Consider the following 25431-nt stretch of genomic DNA (forward strand, 5'->3'; position numbering starts at 1 on the left):
GAAAGCCCACACACGAGCGGACTGTCCGCCCAAACACTGTTCAGCGGACAAAGTTGGGGCGAACAGTCCGCCCGTGTGTACGCGGCCTTAGAAATCCAATTGTTTTGGAAATATTTTCCATTCTGTTGCTTTGAATTTTCTTGCCCCTGCGGTTAACGTCAATTTGACCTCACTAACAATTAGAAAATTGACTGACTGTCTTTTTTTTTTTTTTAATCCCTAAATTTTTATGAAATGCTACTAGTTAGTGTATGGCCCATAATGACCATTCTAATTTTAGTTTCTAGAGGCAGTACAGTGATTTAGGAACTCAGAATGGGGAGTGTGAGAACATATATAATACTAAATATGACCAATTTTTCAGTTTGCTAATATGTTTTGATCTATTTAGGCAAAATCGAGAAAGTAAGGACTTCATCTACATCAAAAGCAGAATGTTCCCCCACACCACCCGATGTTCTACTAGAGGATGCCACTGCCTCCCAGCGTCCAAGAAAACCTCATGCAAACGCTTATGGATGATTTTGAGACACATAAAAGCAAGAGGCGTGAGCGAGTGGATGACTCTACTGTAAGTTCACCAACATTTTCAATCTTGGAGCAATTAATACCTGAAACAAGCATACAGACACGGATGTACAGTAAGAAAGGCTATAAATCCAAGTAGGCAAAAAAATGCCTAATAGTATAATGTATAAACCAATGCATAATGTCAGTAAACGTGACATAAGGCATTTGTTTGGAGAACATTGTTTTAAATCAAAATCTTGATCATATGATAGTTGACTTTTTACACAAAGTGTAATATAAATTTTAATATAAATGTTCATATAAATTTACAGCAATATCTTGTTTTCATTATTGAGTAACATTTGCAAATGATTTCAGTTCAGTATTATTTTTTTTTTTTTTTTTTTTCATTTTGCTGCATTCACTGAAAACTTTTTATGGCAGTGGAAAACACATTATTTGCTGTGTAAAAGTTAACATCAAGAACAACACAAGCTGACATGTGTACTCTCCTCATAAATGCAGGCAACGCAGACTGCCCATATTTTTTTTATTTATTTTTTAATTTTTTTTAATTTTAAACTGCTGAACAGATTTGAATAGGATCAAGTGCTATGTGTACAGGATCCCCAAGACCAGGGGTGGACTGGGACAAAAATTTGGCCCTGGACTTTATCCAGACTGGCCCACTTTAATTTTGCAAACAAGCGCAAAAACAAGTGAAGTGGGAGGGCTAACATCATGCAGGAACATTTCTACAGCCTCATTGGCCAGGTTAGGTAGTATACAGAGCCAGAGTAAATACAAGAAAATATGAATAGATAAGAGAATACTGGTCCTATTCCCCTCTTCCTCCATCACCTGCTCTAAAAGTATGAACACATGGCTGTCCCTGATGCCACAGAACCTCCTTCTCCCCCTCCATGGGTGAGCATGGAACACTGAAGTCAAAATGTGTGGGGAGGGGGGTGTGAGGGAGGGGCTGCAGCATGGACAAAGCATTATTGGCTAGCACTAAGATGAGATGCAAATATATCCCCTCCCCCCTCCTTTTGATGGTCGGGAACGGGACACCGAAATGTCATCATCCAGCCCTGCATCTAAGTGTATTGTGCCCTCCTCCACACATTGCAGGTTGGAGATGTATTTTGCACATGGGGCAGGTTTAGAGGTGGAAGCCCTGCTGCTCGAGCTGGCTCTGCCTGTTTGTCATTATGACATACAGGAGAACCAGACTGCAGAGGGAGAGACACACAGAGCAAACCAGTCCACTGAGCCATCGTCCCTCCGGGAAACTCCCGCTAGTCCCGATGGCCAGATGTCTTCTTTATGCTTTTCACATAAACATTTGTCCTTAAAGTGGTGGTGCCACCAAAAAAAAATAGCTTCAAATTCATAAAAAAATAAAATAAAATAATTGGGGGGGGGGGGGGGGGGGGGGGAATGTTTTACTCACCTCTAAATGCCTGTTGCTAGGGGGTCCCTTGTAGTCTGCCTCCTTCAGTGCCCGGGCTGGTGACATCACTTCCCCTCAGTGCCGCACAGTCATCTGGAACCTGTCACGTGTCCCAGATCACTGCGGCGTATCACAGCACGCCGTTCGCGCATGCGCAGTCGGTGCCCAGCTGTGAAGCCACAGCCAGGTGCCCACAGTAAGAATGCCGGCGCCACAAGCAGAGCGGGGAACGAGGGGGGCTTCGCTCCCCCGCATCGCTGGACCCTGGGACAGGTAAGTGTCCAATTATTAAGTTAGCAGCTGCAATATTTGTAGCTGCTGACTTACATTATTTTTTTTAGGGGGCACCCCACTTTAATGAGACCCTGTCATCAAGTAACCATGTTTGGGCTGCTCACAGTGGTGTCTTGTACCACATTAGCCATTGATTAATGCATAAATTGAGTTTTAGTGATACCCTTTACCCAAGCTTTTAGAACCCCTTAGGTCTCCTGTTTCCTTCCAATTCAAATTCAAAAAGGAATTGCATGACGCCTGAGGATGGAAACTGAGATCCCAAAAGCTTACATCTTTAATAACTTGCAGTACACGGAAAGAGGCTACATAATATCCACCTGTTAAATGTTGCTTCCTCATTACTCTCAAACTTCCTGCATACATTTTCTAAGACATTCCCATCTAAATAGTGTTTTTTTTTTTTTTTTTTTTTTTAAGTTTCTAATGCATGACCGCAAAGCTTCAGGCAATTTGTGTGTCCTGTGGAGGTCCACCAGCATCCATCCCTCCCCCGGGCATCCATGGCTCTAAGGGGTTTTTGGCTGGGAGAGAGTTTAAGCCCACAATCACAAAGAAAGGGTATTGAGCTGGAGCTTTGCAGTCATGTGATTGCATAGAAAAACTTAAGAGGAATAAATGAAGAAACAGCGGTTCTCCTTAATTACTTGCCGACCAGCCTCCATGTATTTACTGCGGCAATGTGACGCTATTGTGCGTAATGACGTACCAGTACGTTGTTTCGTTCAATTGCCACTGGATGGCGCCACCGGGTGCGCGCTCGCACCGTGATTGGCTAGAGGGGATGTCAATCAACTGGTCCGCCAGCCACCCACAATCATTCCCGGGAGAGGCAGACTGACGATCTGCCTATGTAAACAAGGCAGATCGCCATTCTGCAAGGGGACAAGATGGAGATCTTGTGTTCCTGACAAGCAGAAGCCTGGATCTCTGTCTCCCCCCAATCAGGGCAACCCCCCCAGTCAGTAAGCACCCACTTAACCCTTTGATCGCTCCTAATGTTAACCTCTTCCCTGCCAGTGTCATTACAAACTGTTGGCGCTATATAAATCCTGAATAATAATAATAATAATAATAATAATAATAATAATAATTAGTGCAGTGACAGCAAATGTTTTTTTTTTTAGCACTGATCACTGTATTGGTGTCACTGGTCCCCAAAAAGTTTCAAAAATGTTAAATATCTAGTTGGTCAGCCGCAATGCCACAGTCCCGCTGAAAATCGCTGACCGCCGCCATTACTACGGTAGTAAAAATATATTTTTTAAATTCCATAAAAATATTGCATCATTTGTAGACGCTACAACTTTTGCGCAAACCAATCAATATACACGAATTGGGATTTTTTTTTTTTTTTGTTACCAAAAATATGTAGCTGAATACATATTGGACTAAATTGATGAAAAAATTTGATTTGTTTTTTTTTTATTGGCTATGTTTTATATCGGAAAGTAAAAAATAAAATTTTTTTTCCAAATTGTTGCTTTTTTTTTTTTTTTTTTTTTGTTTATAGCGCAAAAAATTAAAACCGCAGAGGTGATCAAATACCACCAAAAGAAAGCTCTATTTGTGGGGAAAAAGACATACATTTTATTTGGGTACAGCATCACAAGACCGTGCAATTGTCAGTTAACCACTTCCCGACCAGCGCACGACGATGTACGTCGACAGAATGGCACGGGCAGGCATATTGGCGTACATGTACGTCCAATATTCGTTGCCGCCGTGCCATCGGGAGCGCGCCGCCGGCGGCGCGCTCCCGCGCTGGTCGGGACCCCCGTGAGTCCGGTCGCGGGACCCGCGGACTCGATCGCCGCGGGCATCCCCGCGATCGTCTCACGGAGCGGCCGAATGGAGGAAATGCTGTATAAACAACATTTTCCCATTCTGCCTAGCAACTAGTGACGCTGATCTCTGCTCCATGTGATTGAAAGCCCAACCCCCCCACAGTTAGTAACACACCCCTAGGAACACTTAACCCCTACACTGCCACCCACAGGTTAACCCTTTCACTGCCAGTGTCATTTACACAGGAATCACTGCATTTATATAGCAGTGATTACTGTATAAATGACAATGGTCCCAAAAATGTGTCAAAAATGTCCGATGGGTCCCCGACAATGTCACAGTCACAATAAAAATCGCAGATTGCCGCCATTACTAGTAAAAAAAAAAATAATAAAAAATTATTAATAAAAATGCTATAAAACTATCCCTATTTTGTAAACGCTATAACTTTTGCGCAAACCAATCAATAATCGCTTATTGCGATTTTTTTTTTTACCAAAAATATGTAGAAGAATACGTATCGGCCTAAATTGAGGGAAAAAAATGTTTTTTTTATATATTTTTGGGGGATATTTATTATAACAAAAAGTAAAAAATAATGCGTTTTTTTTCAAAATTGTCGCTCTATTTTTGTTTATAGCGCAAAAAATAAAAACCGCAGGGGTGATCAAATACCACCAAAAGAAAGCTCTATTTGTGGGAAAAAAAGGACGTCAATTTTGTTTGGGAGCCACGTCGCACGACCGCGCAATTGTCAGTTAAAGCGACGCAGTGCCGAATCGCAAAAAGTGGTCTGGTCTTTGACCAGCAAATTGGTCCGGTCTGAAAGTGGTTAAAATAACGCAGTGCTGTATTGCAAAAAATGGCCTGGTCAGGAAGGGGTTCAGAAGTGGTTAACAGAAGCCAGTAAAGGGTATAACTTAACTGCCAAACCTTGAGGCTACTCCAATAAATAAAATATTTAGAATTGGCGCTTACTGATGCTCCCCTTGCAAAAGTAATTTTTTTTATGCGTTTTTTGTAACAGCTCTGTAGGTTGTCACATTTTCGGAAGTGTTGAGTTTTTGTACCAGATAGCAGTGTAGGCTACCTCCCTCCCAGCATTAGCGATACCGGGAAGCCTGGCTGTTGCCTGTGAGCCCTCCGGTGTTCTGAAGCAGCACATTGTCTCTGCTTGTGCCAGCCATCAGAGCTGGCTGCTTTCACTGATAATGCGCAGATGCTGTCCCACACAAACACAGGCCCAGGTTAAAGAGGCTTCACAGGCAGCAGTCAGAAACCCTGGTGACGTTGAGTTCTAGCTGATGTACAGCAGTGTAAATGTTCATAGGCAGGTGTGAAATGCCTTCAATTAGGAATACTTTGACAAAAAAGTGTGTATAGTTTATTTTTTACCAATTCTCAAAATGGAACATAAATGAACAGAAGAGAAATCAAATCAACATTTGGTGTGACCACCCTTTGCCTTCAAAACCACATCAGTTCTTCTAGGTATACTTGCACACAGTTATTGAAGGAACAACAGGTAAGTTCTTGTCTTGAAGAACTAACCACAGATCTTCTGTCAATTTAGGCTGCCTCAAATCCTTCTGTCTCCATATGTAATCCCAGACAGACTTGATGTTGAGTTCAGGGCTCTGTGGAGGCCAAACAATTACTTTGAGGACTCCGTGTTCTTCTTTACACTGAAAAATGGTTCCTAATGACATTGGCTGTATGTTTGGGGTCATTGTCCTGTTGTGGAATCAATGTGGGGCCAATCACACGTCTCCTGGATGGTGAGGCACAATAGATAAGTATCTGCCTGTATGTATTGCTCTGCATTGAGGACACCATTGCTCCTGACCTAATCTCCTCTAACTCCAGACTTGCAAGAAACCTCCACCATGCTTGACTGTTGCCTGCAGGCACTCATTATTGTACTGCTCTCCAGCCCTTTGGCAAACAAACTGACTCCTGCTATAGCCAAATATTTCCGACTCAACGGTCCAGACGGGGCTGGCGATACCACTAGGCAGCCACCTACGGGGCACTGCCACCTAAGGCGTAGCCACGACCGCTGGTTCCCCTACTCTTCACCAGGAGGAGGGGGCGTCGGGAGCTTGTCAGTGCCATGAGCTTTTCCGTAGTCCGGGGAGCGGGAGGTAGGTGTCAGTCTCATGTCCTCCTCCTCCGCTGTCCTTTTTCTCCTCCTCTTCCGGACATCGCTCCAGCCTGCTCTCCCCCCACCACCAGCTCCTTCTTCAGCAGGGTCAGGTAGGTCTAATACACTATCTTCCTCTGGGGGGATCCCCCACTCCATCTGGGGGGGGGGGGTGCAGAGTCCAGTAGATGTCCGGGGAAAGAGCACGCTTCACCTCCTCTCTGCACTTGCCAGCTGTACCCCAAGAACCGATCTGGGGACAGCACCGATGGGAACAGCATGAGCAGCCGGGTGAGCAGTGAGCAGAACCCGCAGCAGACGGTTACTGAAGAGTGTCAGACACCCGGAGAATGGGAGGGGGTAGAGACACTGAGGAGGCAAGGCTGTCTTAATGCACGGGCAGGGGTCCGAGGTGCATGGGGAGCCCCTGATTTTCTGGCTGATGGTGAAAATGGGAGAGCTGACTGTCAGTAATAATGACAGCCCTGCCGGGTGACGGCAAATATGCACATTTGAACAGCAACAGCAATCGGCAACTCTGACACTCGGGAGCGGACCCTGTGTGTAAAAATCTCGTAAGCCTGGCATTTTCTCACTGCCACATGCAGCTCAAAGTGCAGTGCATGCAGAGAAAGGTCCACGCCCCGCACTGCATGCAAAGAACATTCCGGCCAGACTGGGCAGATAAAAGGTGAATATGAATATGCAGAGTGTGTGTTTGTCTTCCCCCCCCCCCCTACTGAGAAGCATGAGAGCACCTGGAGTCCTGCATGGCTTTGCTCTTCAGATGGTCACTGTAGGCCTGACTCTTTACTCCCGGATACTATGACCTTTCCAGGTCACAGAGCTCTGTAACCCCCCCCCCCCCCCCATACTGTGTTCCCCTTCGCACCCCCCCTCGTACTCTGCCCTCCTGTACTGTGCCCCTCTCACCTCCTGTGCTCTGCCCTCCTGTACTCTGCCCTCCTGTACTGTGCTTCCCCCCCCCCTGTAATCTGCCCTCCTGTATTGTGCCCCTCTCCCCCTGTACTCTGCCCTACTCTGCCCTCTTGTACGGTGACCCTCTGCCCCCTGTACTGTGCCCCTCAGCCAAGTATAGTGCCAACACTGACTGTGACGATGTACAGGTATAGCAAGAGCCTTCCCCACTCTACCCATATAAATGTCTATACAGTGTCAACATCTACAACACAGTGAAAGGAGATTTTTCTTTAGAGTGACACAATCATTTCTACTTAAGATCCTGCTCACCCATACTGTAGTAACCTGTGTTTTTAAAATCGTGAATTATTTTATTTTTTGTGGGGGGGGGGGGGGGGAAGTTGCTGGTCTTGCCTAGAGCACAAATTAGTCTAGCACCTGCTGACACTTTTCTGCACCCCAGTTTCTATGTTTTTGTACATAGTTGAGTAGCTTAGCCTTGTTTACACAAAGAATTGGCAGCAATTGTTCCACAAAGACAACTTCAGGCAAGAATTTCCTGTACAGCGTTTGAGTGTACCTGAATGCCACTGGTTTTTGCCAGTTCTGTGCTAATGGCACTGCTGGACACCTTCCGGTGTTGAAGGGGAATGCCTTTCCCCTGCTGCATTAAGATCCTTGGCCGACCACTGCATCTACGGTCCTGAATGTTGCTCGATTAATGATCTACTCAAACCTAAGAAATGCAGGCAGATGCTTATCCATCATGCCATACCATCACGGAAGTGTGTGATTGGCCCCAAATTTATTTTGCAGCAGGACAAAGACACCAAACCTACAACAAAAGTCATTAAGAACTATCTTCAACGAAAATAAGAACATGGAGTTCTGGAAGTGATGGTTTGGCCCCCACAGAGCCCTGATCTCCACATCATGGAGTCTGTCTGGGATTACATGAAGAGACTGAAGGATTTGAGGCAGCCTACATCCACAGAAGATCTGTGGTTAGTTCTGCGCTGTGTGCAAGTGTACCTAAAAGACTTGATGCTGTTTTGAAGCCAAAGGGTAGTCGCACAAAATATTGATGCCATTTAGTTTTTTCTTCTGCCTTCTGTACACTCACTTTGCATTTTGTAAATTGATAAAAATAAACCATTAAAATTATATATTTTGAAATCATTTTTACTTTACAGCATTTCTTCACACCTGCCCTAAAACATTTGAACAGTCTAATCTACTTGAGTTTCCATTATTAAGAATTTTTTGAGTTCATGATTTTTTTTAACACCTCTAACATTTTTTCTTTGCGTTTTTAAAAACTCCACAAAACGAGGCACTGGATGGGGTCGCCATGCTTGCAACATCTTCTAATATAAGATAAAACCGCGTTTTAAATTGGCACCCCTGGCTCCTTTTTAAGACCCAGTTCTGTGGTCCATTTTGGCCCCAGCCAAAATTTTGGTCCTGGGCCCCTCCTGGCCAGATCTTTGTATGCAGCTCAGTGCCCGTCTCTTTTTGGCTCAACATCAGTGTGCAGCGACACATCCACTTCTGTCTTTGAACAAATCTCCCCTGAGGAAGCCCCAGCGGGCGAAACATGTCGGGACACAATTGCTGAAAGACCTTTGTCTATCCATCCCCTAGATGCGTACTTATGTCTGCGCAATGTTTGTATAGCCAACACTGTTGGTTTTAAAACGTTTGTCCGCTGTTTAATAAATTTTGATATACTTTTTTACAAAAAAAAACAACTCCACTTAATATGAGGGAGGAGCTAGTTTATCAAGCATGTCAAGGAGAAAAGTGCAGAAAAAGAATTAATCAGAACAGATAGTCCATTAGTTCACAAATTGCAACTTGTTTTGTAAATTTTGATCAGATGTATTACAATACAAAATTCAGATGTGCATTTTCCTTGCATTTTGAAATAAATGAGTGTTTCTTGTACAGTATCTTTAACACTTCAATAGTACATTAACATTTTAATCAGGTTAAAATATTTCAATAATGTCTAATGCAGTGTAATTCTGTGTTGTGGAAAAATTAACAATCAACATGTCCCTCTTTCTAATTTTTTAGAAATTATCTTGAAGAATTTACGAAAGCATGTTATTACCAAACTCCTTGAATAGGATGAAAGGGCTTGGCCTCCCTGCTAAAAGATTGTCTTACAGCTGATGTGCTAGGTTTACTGTTATCTGTCATCTGTCAGTATCTGTTTAGTGTACTAACTTTCTTCTTTTCCTCTCTCACCAGTACACCAGTAAATTACTGTCTTACAGAGTTACTACTGAGGTACCTGTGAATTGCCTATCTCCACTCCAGCATGCATATACTCTAATGCATGGTTTCCTCCACCCCTCATTTCTTGTTCCATCTTTGTGTCATTACTTTTGTTAAGTCATATAGATATTTGGGGATCCCATTATAATCTTCCCTATAATCTTCCCTTCCTCCCAAGATTGTATACGTATTCAGGACCAGTTTCGAGGCGAAGCCATGTGAGTTGCCTTAGGCCGCGTACACACGGGCGGACTGTTCGCCCAACTTTGTCCGCTGAACAGTGTTTGGGCGGACAGTCCGCTCGTGTGTGGGCTTTCAGCGGACAGTTTCAGCGGACAGTTGGACGGACAAGGTTTTTCGGAATTTCCGAAAAACTGTCCGCTGAAACCTTGTTTCAGCGAACAGCCCGCTCGTGTATAGGCTTGTTCGTCAAACAAAGTTGCGCGCATGCTCAGAAAGGATTTTCACGCCGAAAGCTATAATGCAGTGTATAGGACGTCGTATTTTTCGTCCCGTCGTACGTGCCGTTCACGTCATCGCGCACGGTTTCAGCAAACTGTTCGTCCGTCGTGTGTGGCCATGTCCGTCCATGCTAAGTTTGAGCGGACTGTTTGCCGAAACTGTTGGACGTACAAAGTTGGGCGAACAGTCCGCCCGTGTGTACGCGGCCTTAGACCAAAAACTGACAAAGTCCTCTTCTGAGAGCCTTACCCACTCTCTGGACAGGTTTGAAGGCTTTTAGGCTTACACCTCACATTTTGTGGAACTGGTCTTGTATATGTAGGTATTGTACATGTAGGCATTTATAACATATTTGTTCTTTATCCGTATTTTTAGTATGAAATGATATAAACTTTGGTGTGAACAGATAACAACAAACCTCATGAGTGTGTGTGTGTATATGTATGTATGTGTAATTAATATATAAATATATAATATATATATATATATATGTATGTATCTCACAAAAGTGAGTACACCCCTCATGTTTTTGTAAATATTTTATTATCTTTTCATGTGACAACACTGAAGAAATGACACTTTGCTACAATGTAAAGTAGTGAGTGTACAGCTTGTATAACCATGTAAATTTGCGTTCCCCTCAAAATAACTCAACACATGGCCATTAATGTCCAAACCTCTGGCAAACTAAAGTGAGTACACCCCTAAGTGAAAATATCCAATTGGGCCCAAAGTGTCTATTTTGTGTGGCCACCATTATTTTCCAGCACTGTCTTAACCCTCTTGGGCATGGAGTTCACCAGAGCTTCACAGGTTGCCACTGGAGTCCCCTTCCACTCCTCCATGACGATATCACAGAGCTGTTGGATGTTTGAGACTTTGCACTCATCTACCTTCCATTTGAGGATGCCCCACAGATGCTCAATAGAGTTTAGGCGTGGAGACTTGCTTGGTCAGTCCATCACCTTTAGCAAGGCAGTGGTGGTCATGGATGTGTTTGGGCATTTATCATGTTAGAATACTGCCCTGCGCCCAGTCTCAGAAGGAAGGGAATCGTGCTCAGCTTCAATATGTCACAGTACATGTTGGCATTCATGGTTCCCTCAATGAACTGTAGCTCCCCAGTGCCGGCAGCACTCATGCAGCCCCAGACCATGACACTCCCACCACCATGCTTGACTATAGGCAAGACACACTTGTCTTTGTACTCCTCACCTGGTTGCCGCCACACACGCGCTTGATGCCATTTGAACCAAATTAAGTTTATGATCAGGCCAGAGGACTTCCAGTAATCCATGTCCTTAGTCTGCTTCTCTTCAGCAAACTGTTTGCGCCTTTCTTGTGCATCACCTTCTGGTACTACAGCCATGCAGACCAATTTGATGCAGTGTGTGGCGTATGGTCTGAGCACCGACAGGCTGCCCGGGGGCCCCAACCCTTCAACGTTTGCAGCAATGCTGGCAGCACTCGTACATCTATTTCCCAAAGACAACCTCCTGGATATGATGCTGAGCATGTGCACTTAACTTCTTTGGTCAACCATGGCGAGGCCAGTTCTGAGTGAATCCTGTGCTGTTAAAACGCTGTATGGTCTTGGCCATCGTGCTGCAGCTCAGTTTCAGGGTCTTGGCAATCATCTTATAACCTAGACCAGTGATGGCAAACCTTGGCGTCCCAGATGTTTTGGAACTACATTTCCCATGATGCTCATGCACTCTGCAGTGTAGTGGAGCATCATGGGAAATGCAGTTCCAAAACATCTGGGGTGCCAAGGTTCACCATCACTGACCTAGACCATCTTTATGTAGAGCAACAATTCTTTTTTCAGATCCTCTGAGTTCTTTGCCATGAGGTGCCATGTCTAACTTCCGGTGACCAAATTTAACACACCTGCTCCCCATTCACACCAGAGATCTTGTAACACTAACGAGTCCCATGACACCGAGGAGGGAAAATGGCTAATTGGGCCCAATTTGCACACTTTCACTTTAGGGGTGTACTCACTTTTGTTGCCAGAGGTTTAGACATTAATGGCTATGTGAGTTAATTTGAGGGGACAGCAAATTTACATTATGTGTGTGTATATGTGTGTGTGTGTGTATGTATATATGTGTGTATATATATAATATATATATATATATTTATTAATATAATATAATTTTGCAAAAGGAAATGCTTACCTTTGCAGTGGGAGGTGAGTCATAACTTTCTCCAAGCGTTACATCCTCAAGGAGAATCTTCAGAAAAATATTATTTCATAGACCAAATCCCTTTTATGACTTATTTAGGTATTTTTCGGGAACTGGCTGGAAAATTGCTAGCTGTAATCTGACTGCTATCTTAATTTTTGTGCATGCATTGCTGTGTGAGTTTGTGTGTGTATATACAGAATGGACACAGTTGTAAACTGATCAGGCAATGGGTCTAGGGGCCTGTCTCAATGTAAGGTGGCACTGTAGATCCATGAAGGATCCCATCAAACAGGTTCTAAGGAGACCTCATAATACCCATGCAGTGGTCACGGGGGGTAAATATTTACAAGGGTTCAAGGGGAGAAGGACTCAGCTGTAAGCAATATGGTAATATCAAAGAAAAGCTTATAGCTCCTGGTGACCAACATTCAGCATAGCCATGACATCAACCCGGTTAGCCAGTTAGCGTAGCTGCGACAGTCAGTTGGAAATCAGTTTTACAAGCTCCGACACTGTGAATTCATTCTTTTGTAAATGATTTGTCTCTGTACAAAACCCCACTCTCTCTAATGCTTAATTTGGGACTATGAAATAAAAGCTAGCTGCGGCATTTATTATGTAATAAATGCCGCATTTGGCCTTCTACAAACTTTAACATCCCCAAAACATGAAACCCAGGCTGGTCATGAAGCGGGAAAGCCTGTTGGACATAAAGTGAGAGCATAATGTGACCCAAATTGATTTTCAAGCATATAGATCATTGCATCAGACTCAAACTAATGTAAGTACTGGTAAATATCAAAGTTGTTTTTCAAAGAATTACTGGGAGTGTGAGGACTTTATCATGGATGTCTAATTAGTTTTTCTAGGAAACTATGCGCTGAAAAGAAGTGAATAATTTGTTAATAATGCACTGTGCATCTATAAACTGAACAGTGGCTTCTAAGGTAGTTAGTAGACAGAGTTGCTGTCAGATTTTGACATGCAAAGTTATCCAGCAGTCCACTGTTATACAAAGTGATGCATTTTTCATAACAAACCCATTCTATATAAGACTGACTGTAATTTTGGCATTTGCCAAAAGATGTTGGTGCACCAGGGCATATTAGCCTGGCACCCCTGCCACAATGTGACCCAGGGTTTGTTTAGTGTGCCGCTCAGGCTCGATCACTATAGGGCGTAGTGTGGATGACGCTGCAGGAGTGCCAGCAAGGGATGGAGCTTGTCACAGCTCCTGTAGTCACTGGAAGGAAGAGAGGAAAGATCCCTGGTGCTGCATGACTAACCTCCAGGAGCAGAGTAAAAGACGTTTCGGTATGGCTTGGTGGGAGCCCAGGCTGAGGTTGTTTCTCATACCACCATAGGACTCCATTTATGTGTGGCACCAGGGATCTTTTTCTCTCTTCCACCCCTTCCTCAATGACCAGTACATATTCATGGCATCCAAAATTGAACTGGGTTGGAATCCGTGTAGATGTATAATCCATATTCCACGGGCTCAGCAAAGCCTTCTTACAAATAAGAGTGGCCAGAATTACATTTTTCTATATTGTAAATATGCATTACTTTGTATTAGTGTTTTTATAAAGATAGTTGTATTTTCAGTTACATGTTATGTAGCATGTCATTCAATGTGTGGAATTTTTGTAGGGATTTTTGTGTTCCATTGTCTGTCTTTGGGAAGTAGACCCTGTAACAGAGACTAGTATTTATATTATGTCTAACTCAACTGCAAAGTCTAGTCTGTTGCAACACGTTTTATGACTTGCATAAACATTAGTAATTTTAAGTACTACATTGGCATAATCAGTTTTATTGGTTACTGTGTGTGTGTGTGTGTGTGTGTGTGTGTGTGTCGTATTGGTTACACAATACTCTCCATTCCCTTGGAGAAAGTCTCTTCTACTTGATCCTGCCAATCATTGCCTGACTCCCCCTTTCTTTCTGTAGTGTATTTGACGTAAACCTGTGATTATAGAAATATAGAAGCTGCCATTTCTAACAAATTTTAAAGGCTCTGCGATCTACTCAGTCACTGAGTTGGAACTAGCATGCAGCCATTAAGTCCTAAAAGTACACACTTTGGATGTTTTAATGTTTTAGTTGTAACCAGCTCTATTGGCCTGAAACCACAGAGACGTATAGCCTTATTCTAAGTTGGCACCAGTCAAAGGAACCTGTGCCTACCCCAGCAATGGGCCTGTAAGACCGTATTTCAAAAGTATAAGACGGTGTTCGGTCTCCTAAATTCGATCCAAGTACATACAATTTACTTGGGCTTAATTCCATCTGATTGGGCAAAGCTATCAATGATTGATTATAGGATTGATTTTTCTTTTTTTACACAGCATTAAATCTAAGTCTATACGATAACTGGATTTTTGTTGCAGCTATTCATATACCTTACTATAAAAACTAGTAAGTGAAACATTTATGTCAAGTAATTTTGCCATGTATGACTGTTTAGTGCACATGTACAGTCTTTACAGAACTGACATATTACACAGGTGAACATTGATGGCTTATTTTATTTTGTTGCAGGTTCTTGAGGCAGTAAGAGTGAGCCGTAGAAAAAGTGCCCAGGCATTGCGGTGGGAAGCAGGGATATACGCCAACCGCGAAGAAGACGAATAACCTTTTTGCATTTAAGATATAGAAAACCAAAAAAAAATCCATTCATTGCATATTTATTGAACGATAAACAGCCTCTGCAATCCATATAGAGATTACTCAGAACATTATAAGAAAGAAGACATGCTTGAAGTGATTGGCACTGGAGGCAGTGCCAGGCCCAGCTAAGCTTTGGACTCTCAGGAAATGGAGATGGATCACTCACACAGGCTGATCCTAAAAATAGGACTCGGCATGGACAATGAACAAAGCCAAACATGCAGTGCAATTTCTTTTTTTTCTTTTTTTTCTTTTTTTTTTGAAAATGCAGCTTTGGATCGCTTTTCAAATTCTTTACCCTTGTATTGCCCTGCTGTATTTACATGCATGTTGGAAGCAGCACCCGTTTGACAAAAGATTGGCCCTTTACATGCATTTGCAGGTTCATTTACATGCAGGGTGCTAAAAAAAAAAAACAATTTACAATATATTTAACAATGCAGTATTGGACATGTTGCTTTTAACAATACATGGTTATTGAAGGAGGTTTGAGGAAATTAGAAAAAAACAGTTCATCTATTTTTCTGAAAGACCATTTGGCCCTTTACTGCTTAGATTTTTGTCTGTAAATAGTTTGACATAAATTGCATCTGTGGTATTTTATGCCAGATATGCCTATATTTATTTCAGAGGCCTACATCACTATTGCAGACATATATACTACAGTGGCCACTTTGAAGGTTCCATATTTAAAGCACAACACCATAATTAAGAACTGTATGCGTGTTCACATTTTGTGGCTCTCAGGGACTAAAGGGTTAACCAGATTTTTTTCTTTTTTTTTTGTTGTGTTTTTTTATTTTTTTTGTTAATATAACCATAATTATGGCACAGAAAAGTGCAAACAAATGTAACCCATTTTTCCTCATTCTTCTGGTTACATTTTATTCAGCTTGGATAAGCACATTTAGTTGCAATCAATGACGCCTCTCAGTTATCACCGTTGTTCAGAGGTAGCACATTCTGAACCATTGATAGGGCTGAGGGTTCCCCATATGGGATGTGTTATCACTAAATACAGGCAGAATATACAGGCAGAATTTGATGAGATGGAAATCATGGCTTAAATGTGGCCTAGTTGCAAGTATATATTTCTTCCTGTATATGACTAGTTGTTCAAAGTGAGTACAGGTTTATGTGGTTAAATCCCCCCCCCCCCCCCCCCCCATTATTACTCCCACTCTTTCACCAGCTATAAAAGAGAGCTGTATTTTACTCGCCTACACCTGGCTTCTGTGCCCCTTGATGGCATTGCTTCTGTAAGTGATGACCAGTAATCCAGTGCTGCAGTCTCTATCTGCACCAATCGGCAACCTCATCATGGGGTCCCCACACTGTGTAGTCTTCTAGAGTCCAAAAAAAAACCCTGTCATTTAACATCCAGTAGAACATGTCCACATCAATGCACAGGACCCGCTTTCTCTGCATTTAAGGCGTCAGAAGACTCTGGGCCCAGCGCCTCACATAATCACAGATTTGGGTAAAAAAAGAGGACTTTAGGTTTAGGATTTTTTAAACATTGCAATTGGTAGGGAGGCAAAAGGTGTGTGAAGGGGTTAATGCCAGGAGTTTAGCTTTAATTAAAAAATGTACTCCTTTAAGTAATCATCCCAATGAGATAATTTCCAAAATTTATTTTTGAAATGATGTGCCATTTTTGAAGCATTGCGAGTCTAGTGGACGTATGAAAGTATTACTAAAATATTAATAGTAAATAACATTGACGTTTGACAAAGCAATACAAATTTGAAATTCTTACCATTATATAGACAATTGTAAGAGTAAGGTTTCCTAATACAGTACATGCCCTGGTGAGATAATGCACTGTTGTCAGTCATTTTTATTTTGAAAAGTGTCTTAATTGTATAGCAGACTGTACTGTTTTAGTATAAGGACAGTTGTAAAAGTGCTGGTCAAAATTGGCTATAAAATTTCAGTTTAGTCATAAAATCCTCTAAATTCTAAACAGAAGTGCCATTAGGTTGGAAAGCAGTTTTCCATTGTGCATATGATATCCAGTTAAAGCATAAGCATCCTACCCATCCTTTGTCTTGATGACCTGAATGATACAAGTTACATGGTTTGTGAACTTTCAGCTTTTTGAAATTAACACTGCTTATTTGTGTCAGGCTGCCATAACTTAAAGATTTGGCTGTATTTCTCCTATGGATCATAAGAGTGCAGATCGTTCTGCACTCCTGTTACCTGTTTTCAGCAGACAGTGGACTGAAGCCCACTGATATCAGATGGTCCAGGCTCAGGAAAGATCATGACCATATGGTTGGGATGTGCCCACATGCCTGGACCTGCAGCTGGCTCAGCCTCTCAGCTCTCCAATGCCCAGTGCACCAGTGAGTGCAGGGGGGTGCAGAACAGAGAGCCTGTGACTGACAGTCACCAGCTCTCTGCTCATGGAGCTCTGAGAACTGAGCGATTGGAGAGGTTTGATCGCTTGGTTCTCAGTTTTAGAGGCACCGGAAGACAGATGCAGCATTGTACAGATGCTGCATCCACCCAAGTACGATTCTGGAAAACAAAAAACATTCCCATACTTTAATTTCAAAGCTTAAAATAACTTTTTTTTACACATCCCATAACTCCACCGCTGAAAAAGTCCTTTTTGTGCTTTTCTGAGGTGATGCATTCCCTCCCAAAGATAGCCATGGGATCCACCCTTTAGCAACAAGATGAGGTTTATTTCACTGAGGGCAGATAGACTGGGCATGTTGCAAGTGCAGTTGCTCCAGAGCTTAGTAAAATATGGTAAAGCTCTGTGGATTTCCATCATCCAATCATGTGTAAGCAAAAGTGCATTTTTTATTTCTTTTCCTTGCATGTCATTGGGTATTCGTTGAAGCTTTACCTCAATTGCTAAGCTCTTGAGTAAATGCACTTGGTGAGTGCAACTGCACTTTGAAAGTGCACAGTCTATTTGCCTTTAGTAAATCAACTCCAATGTATTATATATATCTTTGTGGCCAAATCTGTTTGATTGCCTGACAGTCTGAACCTTTGCATTGCAAATACTTAGAACCAATAATTTTATTTAACTATATATGGAGCAGCTTGCAACCTGTATTGTCAGAGTTCAATAAAGCGGCACAAAGGATAATGAGGATGTAAGCAGCGCAGTAACATACTTCAATCTGTCAGAATTATTTATTCTTACTGATCTGGTTGTGTTGACTTGAGATCCTTCCTTTTTTTTATTTTTTATTTACTGCACTTGTATATTGTCATTGTGCTATGCATTCCTTTATCGAATATGACTGTTTACCACAACGTCCAAGGTTATCTTCTCATAAGTAGATGATTTGACAGGGTTAGCAACCAAGCGTGTATTGAGTGTTTATATTCTTGCTGTGGGATTTTAGTGGGGTGTGTCTGGGTGGTGTGATAGTGATCACATAACTATAGCTCTAGGATTACTGTATTGTATTGCTATGGGTAGAAAATGGGTGAGGAAAAGCAGGTGACACTTGTGAGAATGATTAATGCATGTGACATTTAAGCATATTAAAAAATGTTTGTGAGAAAAGACGATTACTAAAAAAAAAAAAATTACAAAAATGTATCTAATTTGAGTTGAAGCTTATAATAATACTTTGAGGCATATCCAGTATTTCCTAAACCTTGCCACTAGCGGGCCTCTGATTTATTTTGTCGTGGCCTGTATGAACACAAAGCCTGGCTATTCTGTGTGTAAGCCGTGTACTCACTTTTAATGCACTCATGTAAATCAGTATTTCTAGACAATGGTATTTGCACGAGCCACAGATGCAAAGATAGACAATTTTTAGAAAACAATCATATTTATTTGTGTGTTTTTATAATCACCTAAGTATAAGCAGTTGTTTTGTTTTTTGCATATCACTTATAACAATAGGAACTTTTCAAAGAAATTTCTGGACTAAAAACTATTTTTATGGAACAAGAATGTATTGCCTATATTTATTTTATGTAAAATAAAAGTGGCCACAATGTAACAGTTAGTGTATTCTCAAAAAAAAAAAAAAAAAAAACTTATGTTGGAGTATTCTGACTGCTGAACAAAACAAGGCTACGCTTTTTCCTCAACTGAAAAAAAGTATGCTGTTTGCAAAGTTCATTGATGTCTGTGGATGATTTTCTCATTTTGTTTTAGCCAAGTTGGCTGTGTTGCAGCACCATCTTATAATATAAAATGTAGTTTGGCTTTAGGTTCTCTACTTTCATATTTCTTATGCATATCTTTTAAGGTTTATTGCAACCGGTCAGCAATTACATTTGACTGGTTGTTATGGAGTTGCTGCGGATTTGCACTTGTACACATTTTACATTACTGTCCCCTAATCAGGGCTGCATTTCCCATTGAGCACGGTTTGCCTATAGGTATGATAGAAAAAGAGGCTGCTTTTCTTTGTATAATCATTGGCTGCACATTCTTTGCCCTGCCTCCTTCCAATTTGTAGATATGCAGTCTTCTTATTTGTCCTTGGTTAACTTGTCCTTTTTAATTATCCCCCTTACCTACCTGAGTGCAACCTACCTAGTAGTGTATCTACTTTTTGCCCTGATTCCCTTTGATATTTGCTATGTGAGCCTTCCTGGTGCCATGCATCCTTCAAAAGGAAAAGCTCTGTCTGGCTCTTCTTCACATTGCATTTACACCAGACTCATGACGTCTTCTGCAGTCCTGCAGAATGCAGCTCTCTCATAGGAATGAGTGGGGCCTGGGTTTGCCTATTCAGTGTGAAGAAGAGCTGGTCTTTGAAGGTTATGCTGCCCTGGGTAGGACCACACAAGGGCAGCAGCGTTTTGCGGGCAGTTTTAACCCTTTTCCGGCTGCTAGCGGGGGTTAAAACAGCCCCGCTATCGGCTGAAAAGCGCCACTAAAACAGCGGTAAAGTGCCGCTAAAAATGGTGGCGCTTTACCACAGACACCTGGGCGCTGGCAGTGTGAAAGTGCCCTAACTGGAGAGTACAAAATTTTGGTGCAGCTGTGCATGGTAGCCAATCGGCTTCTAACTTCACCTTGTTCAATTAAAGTGACACTAATGGCTTTTTTTTATTTTTTTTATTTATCACAAACATATAGTTTCACTGTGCAGCTTGTTTTGCACAGAGTGGCCCTGATCCTCATCTTCTGGGGTCCCTCTGCGTCTCTCTTGGCTCCACCCCGCATCAGATAACCCCCTGGGAGAAGCCCTCTCCCTGGGTGTTACCTTGCGGGCGCTCTCCCGAGTCCAGCATTCGGCGTCTATAGATTGCAGGACTGGTGGCCGCGTCATTGGATTTGATTGACAGCAGCGGGAGCCAATGGCTGCACTGCTGTCAATGTATCCAATCAACAGCCACACAAAAAATATTATTTGATCAAGGCCAAGGTAAGTACATTGTTGGACTAGCTGCATTTAGGAGGAAGGGGGGATTAAAAGACAACCTCATCAAAGGTGCAGCTTAGTGTTACGTAGAAAGGAATACATCACATATTTGATGCACACTACAGAAATGCATAACCAATAACGGCCCTTATGCCATTTAACTACTGCAAAATCAAAATTTTAAGTCTCTTACGCATAGTACATATAGTTATCAGCAGCTTTCAAAATATTGTTTTTCCATAGATGGATTCTGGTAATGCAATTTATTTTACTGCTGATTTTTCCTTAGAACTTAAACGTTTGGAAAGCTTCAGTTGATTTCAAAATGGGGTGCATAAATATTATAAGAACAGGAAAATTGGTTTTTATATCATATGTATAGAAAAGCTAAATGTGTATTTTAAAAAAGAATATGAATCACATCTTCAGGATAATTGCTTTCTGGCTGTGTTATATTTCTTTGCTGAAAGGCAGGCTTTTATGTGATACCAAAATACTTTGCGAGGAAAGGGTTTTTTTAATAGCTCAATGAAATGATGGCTGTGTTTTAATGGCAGACAAAACAATCATATTGTACTTGGCTTTATATATAAATATATATGTTAACCACTTACATGTTATTCAGCTTTTTGTTTTATAGTGATTGTGAAGCATACAATGCAAGTATATAATTATTTTCTCATTAAAACACAAACTGGAGTTGTGGTGTTTTTAATTCCATGTTTTCATTTCTTCGCCAGCCCTTTGACACATCTAAAAGGAGCTGAGAAAAATATGGAAGCTGCCATTGCTGACCTCTTCTTTTAAAAATGCCAGTTAGGCTGGCCATACATTATACAATTTTTTTCTTCTATAGATTTCCTTTAGATTTACCAAAACCATATAATATGAGGTCAAATCTAAACACTTTCAGTTTGTGTGCAATCAGGCGGGCCCTTGTACTACACAGTTGAAGGTAAATCTAAAGGGAATTGAATAAGAAAATTGTATGGTGTATGGCCAGCTTAAGTTGGCTGTGATGCTGATCGGAGACTCCGAGGCTGCCTGAATCACTAAATAGAACAAGTATCAAGATTGTGAGTCTAGGAGTTTACTTTTGCATGCTTGTTCTAGTTCATTGACTCCGAGGGGTTAATTTAAAGGAGGAGTAGTAGAGCATTTTCATCTGGCAAAGTGAATGTTCACCTATCTTGGTGAAAAAAGAGAAGTTGTGCTCACATAATCATTCAACCATGTGCAGGAAAAATACTTTTTGCTTATATACAGCTGTTATTTAATTACTAAATCAAACATTATCTACTCCTTTACTCAATGAACTCCAAAAAGTAATAAAGCCAGAGGAAATCATGCAACCAACATTTTCAGAAGGTCAGCAAAAGCTGCCCCCAGGGTTTACTTACTACAAGTAATCCAATTCAACTTTCAGTTTAAATCAGCAGTATGTTCCATACCCTTTATTGACTTACTTAAGTTATTAAACTTTTGGGCTAACTTTGTCAGGCTTTTTACATTTCTGAAAAAATGGTGCTGAAGCCCTCATATTGATACACAGAGAGGTTCATTTACTATAAGTAACCCCTTTTACACTAGAGTCGTTTTTCAGGCGTTATAGCGCAAAAAATAGCGCCTGAAAAAAGCCTCTGCTGCAATCCCAGTGTCCCAAGCCTGAGTGCTTTCAAACTGGGGCACTGTGCTGGCAGGGTGTCACAAAAAGTCCTGCAAGCAGCTTCTTTGCAGTGGTGAACACACCGCTCCTAACACGCCCCTGCCCATTGAAATCAATGGGCATTGCTGTCGAACCGCTGGCAAAGTGTCGTTGCAGTAGTATTTGGTGGGCGGTTTTAACCCTTTTTCGGCCGCTAGCAGGGGTTAAATGCGCCCCAACTGGAGAGTGCAAAATTTGGTGCAGCTGTGCATGGTAGCCAATCAGTTTCTAACTACATCTTGTTCAATTAAAGGGAATGCATGGGTTCGTTGGCGGCTGTCTCTGCTCCTCCCCCACAATAGCGAACCTCCCTCTGGGAAGCTCTATCCCGAGGGGGTTAGCTTGCAGGCACGCTCCCTGTCATACACACTGCGTCCATAGACACAGCGTGTATGACCCGGTCCTGCCCCCGGTGGGCTGTGTCATTGGATGTGATTGACAGCAGCATGGCTGTACTGCTATCAATATCTCCTATCTATCCAATCAACGGCCAGACTCTGTGGAGAAGGACGCCAGGGGATGCGCACAGCAGGTGAAGGGGCTCAGGTAAGTAAATGATGTGCTGGGGGGGCAGTCATTGCCAGGTGTTTTTTCACCTTAATGCATAGGATGCATTAAGGTAAAAAAACACAAACCTTTACAACCCCTTTAAAGTAACACTAAAGGTTCTTTGTGATTAAAAAAAAAAATCATACTTGCCTTCACTGTGCAGCTCGTTTTGCACAGAGTGGCCCAAACCTGGTCTTCTGAGGTCCCTCGGCAGCTCTCTCGGGTCCTCCCCGCATCAGATAACCTCCTGGGAGAAGTGCTCGCCCAGGGTGCTACCTTGCGGGCGCGCTCCCGAGTCCAGTATTCGGTGTTCATAGATGTCGAATGCAGGACTCTGCCCGAGGCCCCCGGTGGCTGCGTCATTGGATTTGATTGACAGCAGCGGGAGCCAATGGCCTGACAAAGGGATCTAAATTATTCCAAAATATATCCTTTTCTGCATTAATTGATGGCTAATACAATACTCTACTGCTTGTTTAGTTGGTCAGGGTCCTTTTTGTTCAAAGTCTTTATAAAGCAGTCACATTCTTAGAAAAGTCTGTCCACTACCAGAATGCTGCAAAAAAAGGACCCTTGCACATGAGAGGCATGTTGAGTATTCTGCAGATCTTGCTTTTTGTCACAAAGTATTGAAAAAAGAAATATATTTATTTTTGAAAATGAAGAAAGAAAAATTAGATCTGCAAAATACTCACCATGACTCTTGGCAAATACCTTGGGCTGGTTAAATGGAGTCAATTGGGGGGGGGGTGCGCTATCTTGACATTTTTTTTTCTTTTCAGTACCTTCATAACTCTGATGGGTAGTGAGGAGTAAAATCACAATTTTACGCCTTTAGAAAGCCTGAAGGCAGTGCTTGGTTTTTGGGGTCCTGTATGCGGCTAGTCTCCCAAAAAGTCCCACGTATGTGGTATCCCTGTACACAGGAGAAGCAGAATGTATTTTGGGGTGTAATTCCACATATAACCATGCCATCTTTGAACAATATATAATTTAGTGACAACTGTGTGTAAAATAAAAAATCGTAAATTTCCCGAAACTTGTGGCAAAATATAAAATATTCCATGAAAGCAACATGCCTCTCATCAAATAGCTTGGGGTGTACTTTTACAAAATGGGGTTTGAGCTATCTTGATATTTTATGACCTTCAAATCTGCAATAGGTTGTGAGGAGTGAAATCAAAAAATGACACCCTTAGAAATCCTGAAGACGGTGATTGGTTTTCGGGGTCCTGTACACTGCTAGGCTTCCAAAGTGTCTCACACATGAGGTATCCCCGTACTCAGAAGAAGCAGCAGAATGCATTTTGGGGTGTAATGCCATATAAAACTATGCCATGTTTGAACAATATATAATTTAGTGACAACTTTGTGCAAAAAAAATAAAAGTGTACATTTTCCCAAAACTTGTGGCAGAATATAAAATATTCCATGGACTCAACATGCCTATCAGTAAATAGCTTGGGGTGTCTACTTTCCAAAAAGGGGTCATTTTGGGGGGGGAGTTTGAACTGTCTTAGCATTTTATGCACATTTAGACGCTTATGTCACACATCATCCGCTCTTCTAACCACTTGAAGACCAAGCCCTTTCTGACACTTTTTGTTTACATGAAAAAAAGATATAATTTTTTGCAAGAAAAGTTTGCAAAAAAAAAGCCCTACAGATTAAAATGGTGGGTGTTGCAATTTTTTTTTCCCCACACAGTATTTATGCAGTGATTTTTCAAACGCACTTTTTTGGGGAAAAACACACTTTTTTTTTTTATATTATTATTAAATGCACTAAAACGCACTATATTGTTCAAATGTTTGATGAAATAAAAAAGATGATCTTATGCCAAGTAAATGGAAACACGACATGCTTTGTGTACAAACGTTTACAGGTTACCATTTTATATTTACAGAACAGGTCTACTGCTAAAATTACTGCCCTCAATCTGACCTTTGCGGTGATGCCTCACATGCATGGTGCAATTGCTGTTTTTTTTAATTATTAATTTTTGCTTTTTTTTTATTTTTTTTATAAATATTATATTTGTAAACTGTTCCTTTCATCTTTTTTTTTTATTGTTATCTCAGGGAATGTAAATTTCCCTTATGATAGCAATGGGTAGTGACAGGTACTTTTTTTTTTCTTTTAAAAGAAATTGGGGTCTATTAGACCCTAGATCTCTCCTCTGCCCTCAAAGAATCTGACTACACCAAGATCGGTGTGATAAAATGCCTTGCCAATTTCTCAATGGTGCTGTTTATATGGTCTCTTAGGCCATAGAGATGAATGGAGCCATTCTAGTCTCTGATCAGCTCTATGGTCAGCTGGTGGAACCACCAGCTGCATTCCCGGGTTCCCTGTTGGGACAGGAGAGCCTGAGAAAACCATGGAAGATGGACTGGGGGGGGTACGTTTTTATTTTAACTGTGGTGGTCAAATCACCTCCTACAGCACTGGAGTCGCTGATTTACGTGGAAGAAAACGCTGTTGCTGTCAAGATATATAAACCCGTGCTGCAGCTGAATGGCGTACCTGCTAAGCAAATGATGGTTAACAATAAAACAAAGTAACATTACAGTATATCAGTAAGACTTACCATACCTGCAAAACAAATACAATAAAACATACTAAAATATTTTTTAACGTAATCTGTGCCTAAAAAATATTTGCTGACGCATGGGGGCATCTGCCCCTAATGTTAGAAGCAAATCGCTCCTCCACCCCTGCCCCCATGCTTCGGGATGTATGCTTTTTTTTTTTTTTTTTTAACTGTGGTGGTGAAATCATCTCTGACAGCACTGGAGTCATGGCTTTACATATCGTGGGAGCAAATGCTGTTGCTGTCAAGATAAATAAACCCCTGCTGCAGCTGAATGGCAAAAAATGTTAACAATAAAACACAGTAAAGTATAAAAGAATTACATACCTGAAAAGCAAACATGATAAAACATAGTTAAAATAAAACATTGCATTGTAGAATACAGTAAAAAAGAGCAGAACAATAGCGAGCGAGAGAACAATAAAATGACATAAATTTTTTGAAGTTTAGATTATTAGATATTCTATATATATATACAATTTTTTTTTGTAATGGTTCGGTC

At 41.6% G+C, this 25431-nt stretch overlaps 1 protein-coding gene across 1 annotated transcript in view; it reads left to right on the top strand.

The window, feature by feature from the left end:
• The window catches only part of LOC143974180 (PALM2-AKAP2 fusion protein-like), a 75788-nt gene extending 55007 nt beyond the window's left edge, over positions 1–20781 (top strand). The window contains 4 exon segments of the mRNA XM_077475313.1: positions 392–495; positions 497–571; positions 9369–9407; positions 14591–20781. Of these exon segments, the coding sequence (XP_077331439.1) occupies positions 392–495; positions 497–571; positions 9369–9407; positions 14591–14683 (311 nt within the window). The 3' untranslated portion in view covers positions 14684–20781.
• The last annotated feature ends 4650 nt before the right edge of the window (positions 20782–25431 follow it).

The sequence above is a fragment of the Lithobates pipiens genome, unplaced genomic scaffold, assembly GCF_037356315.1.
Source record: "Lithobates pipiens isolate NorthernLeopardFrog02 unplaced genomic scaffold, aLitPip1_a1.2 Scaffold_13, whole genome shotgun sequence".
Classification (NCBI taxonomy): domain Eukaryota; kingdom Metazoa; phylum Chordata; class Amphibia; order Anura; family Ranidae; genus Lithobates; species Lithobates pipiens.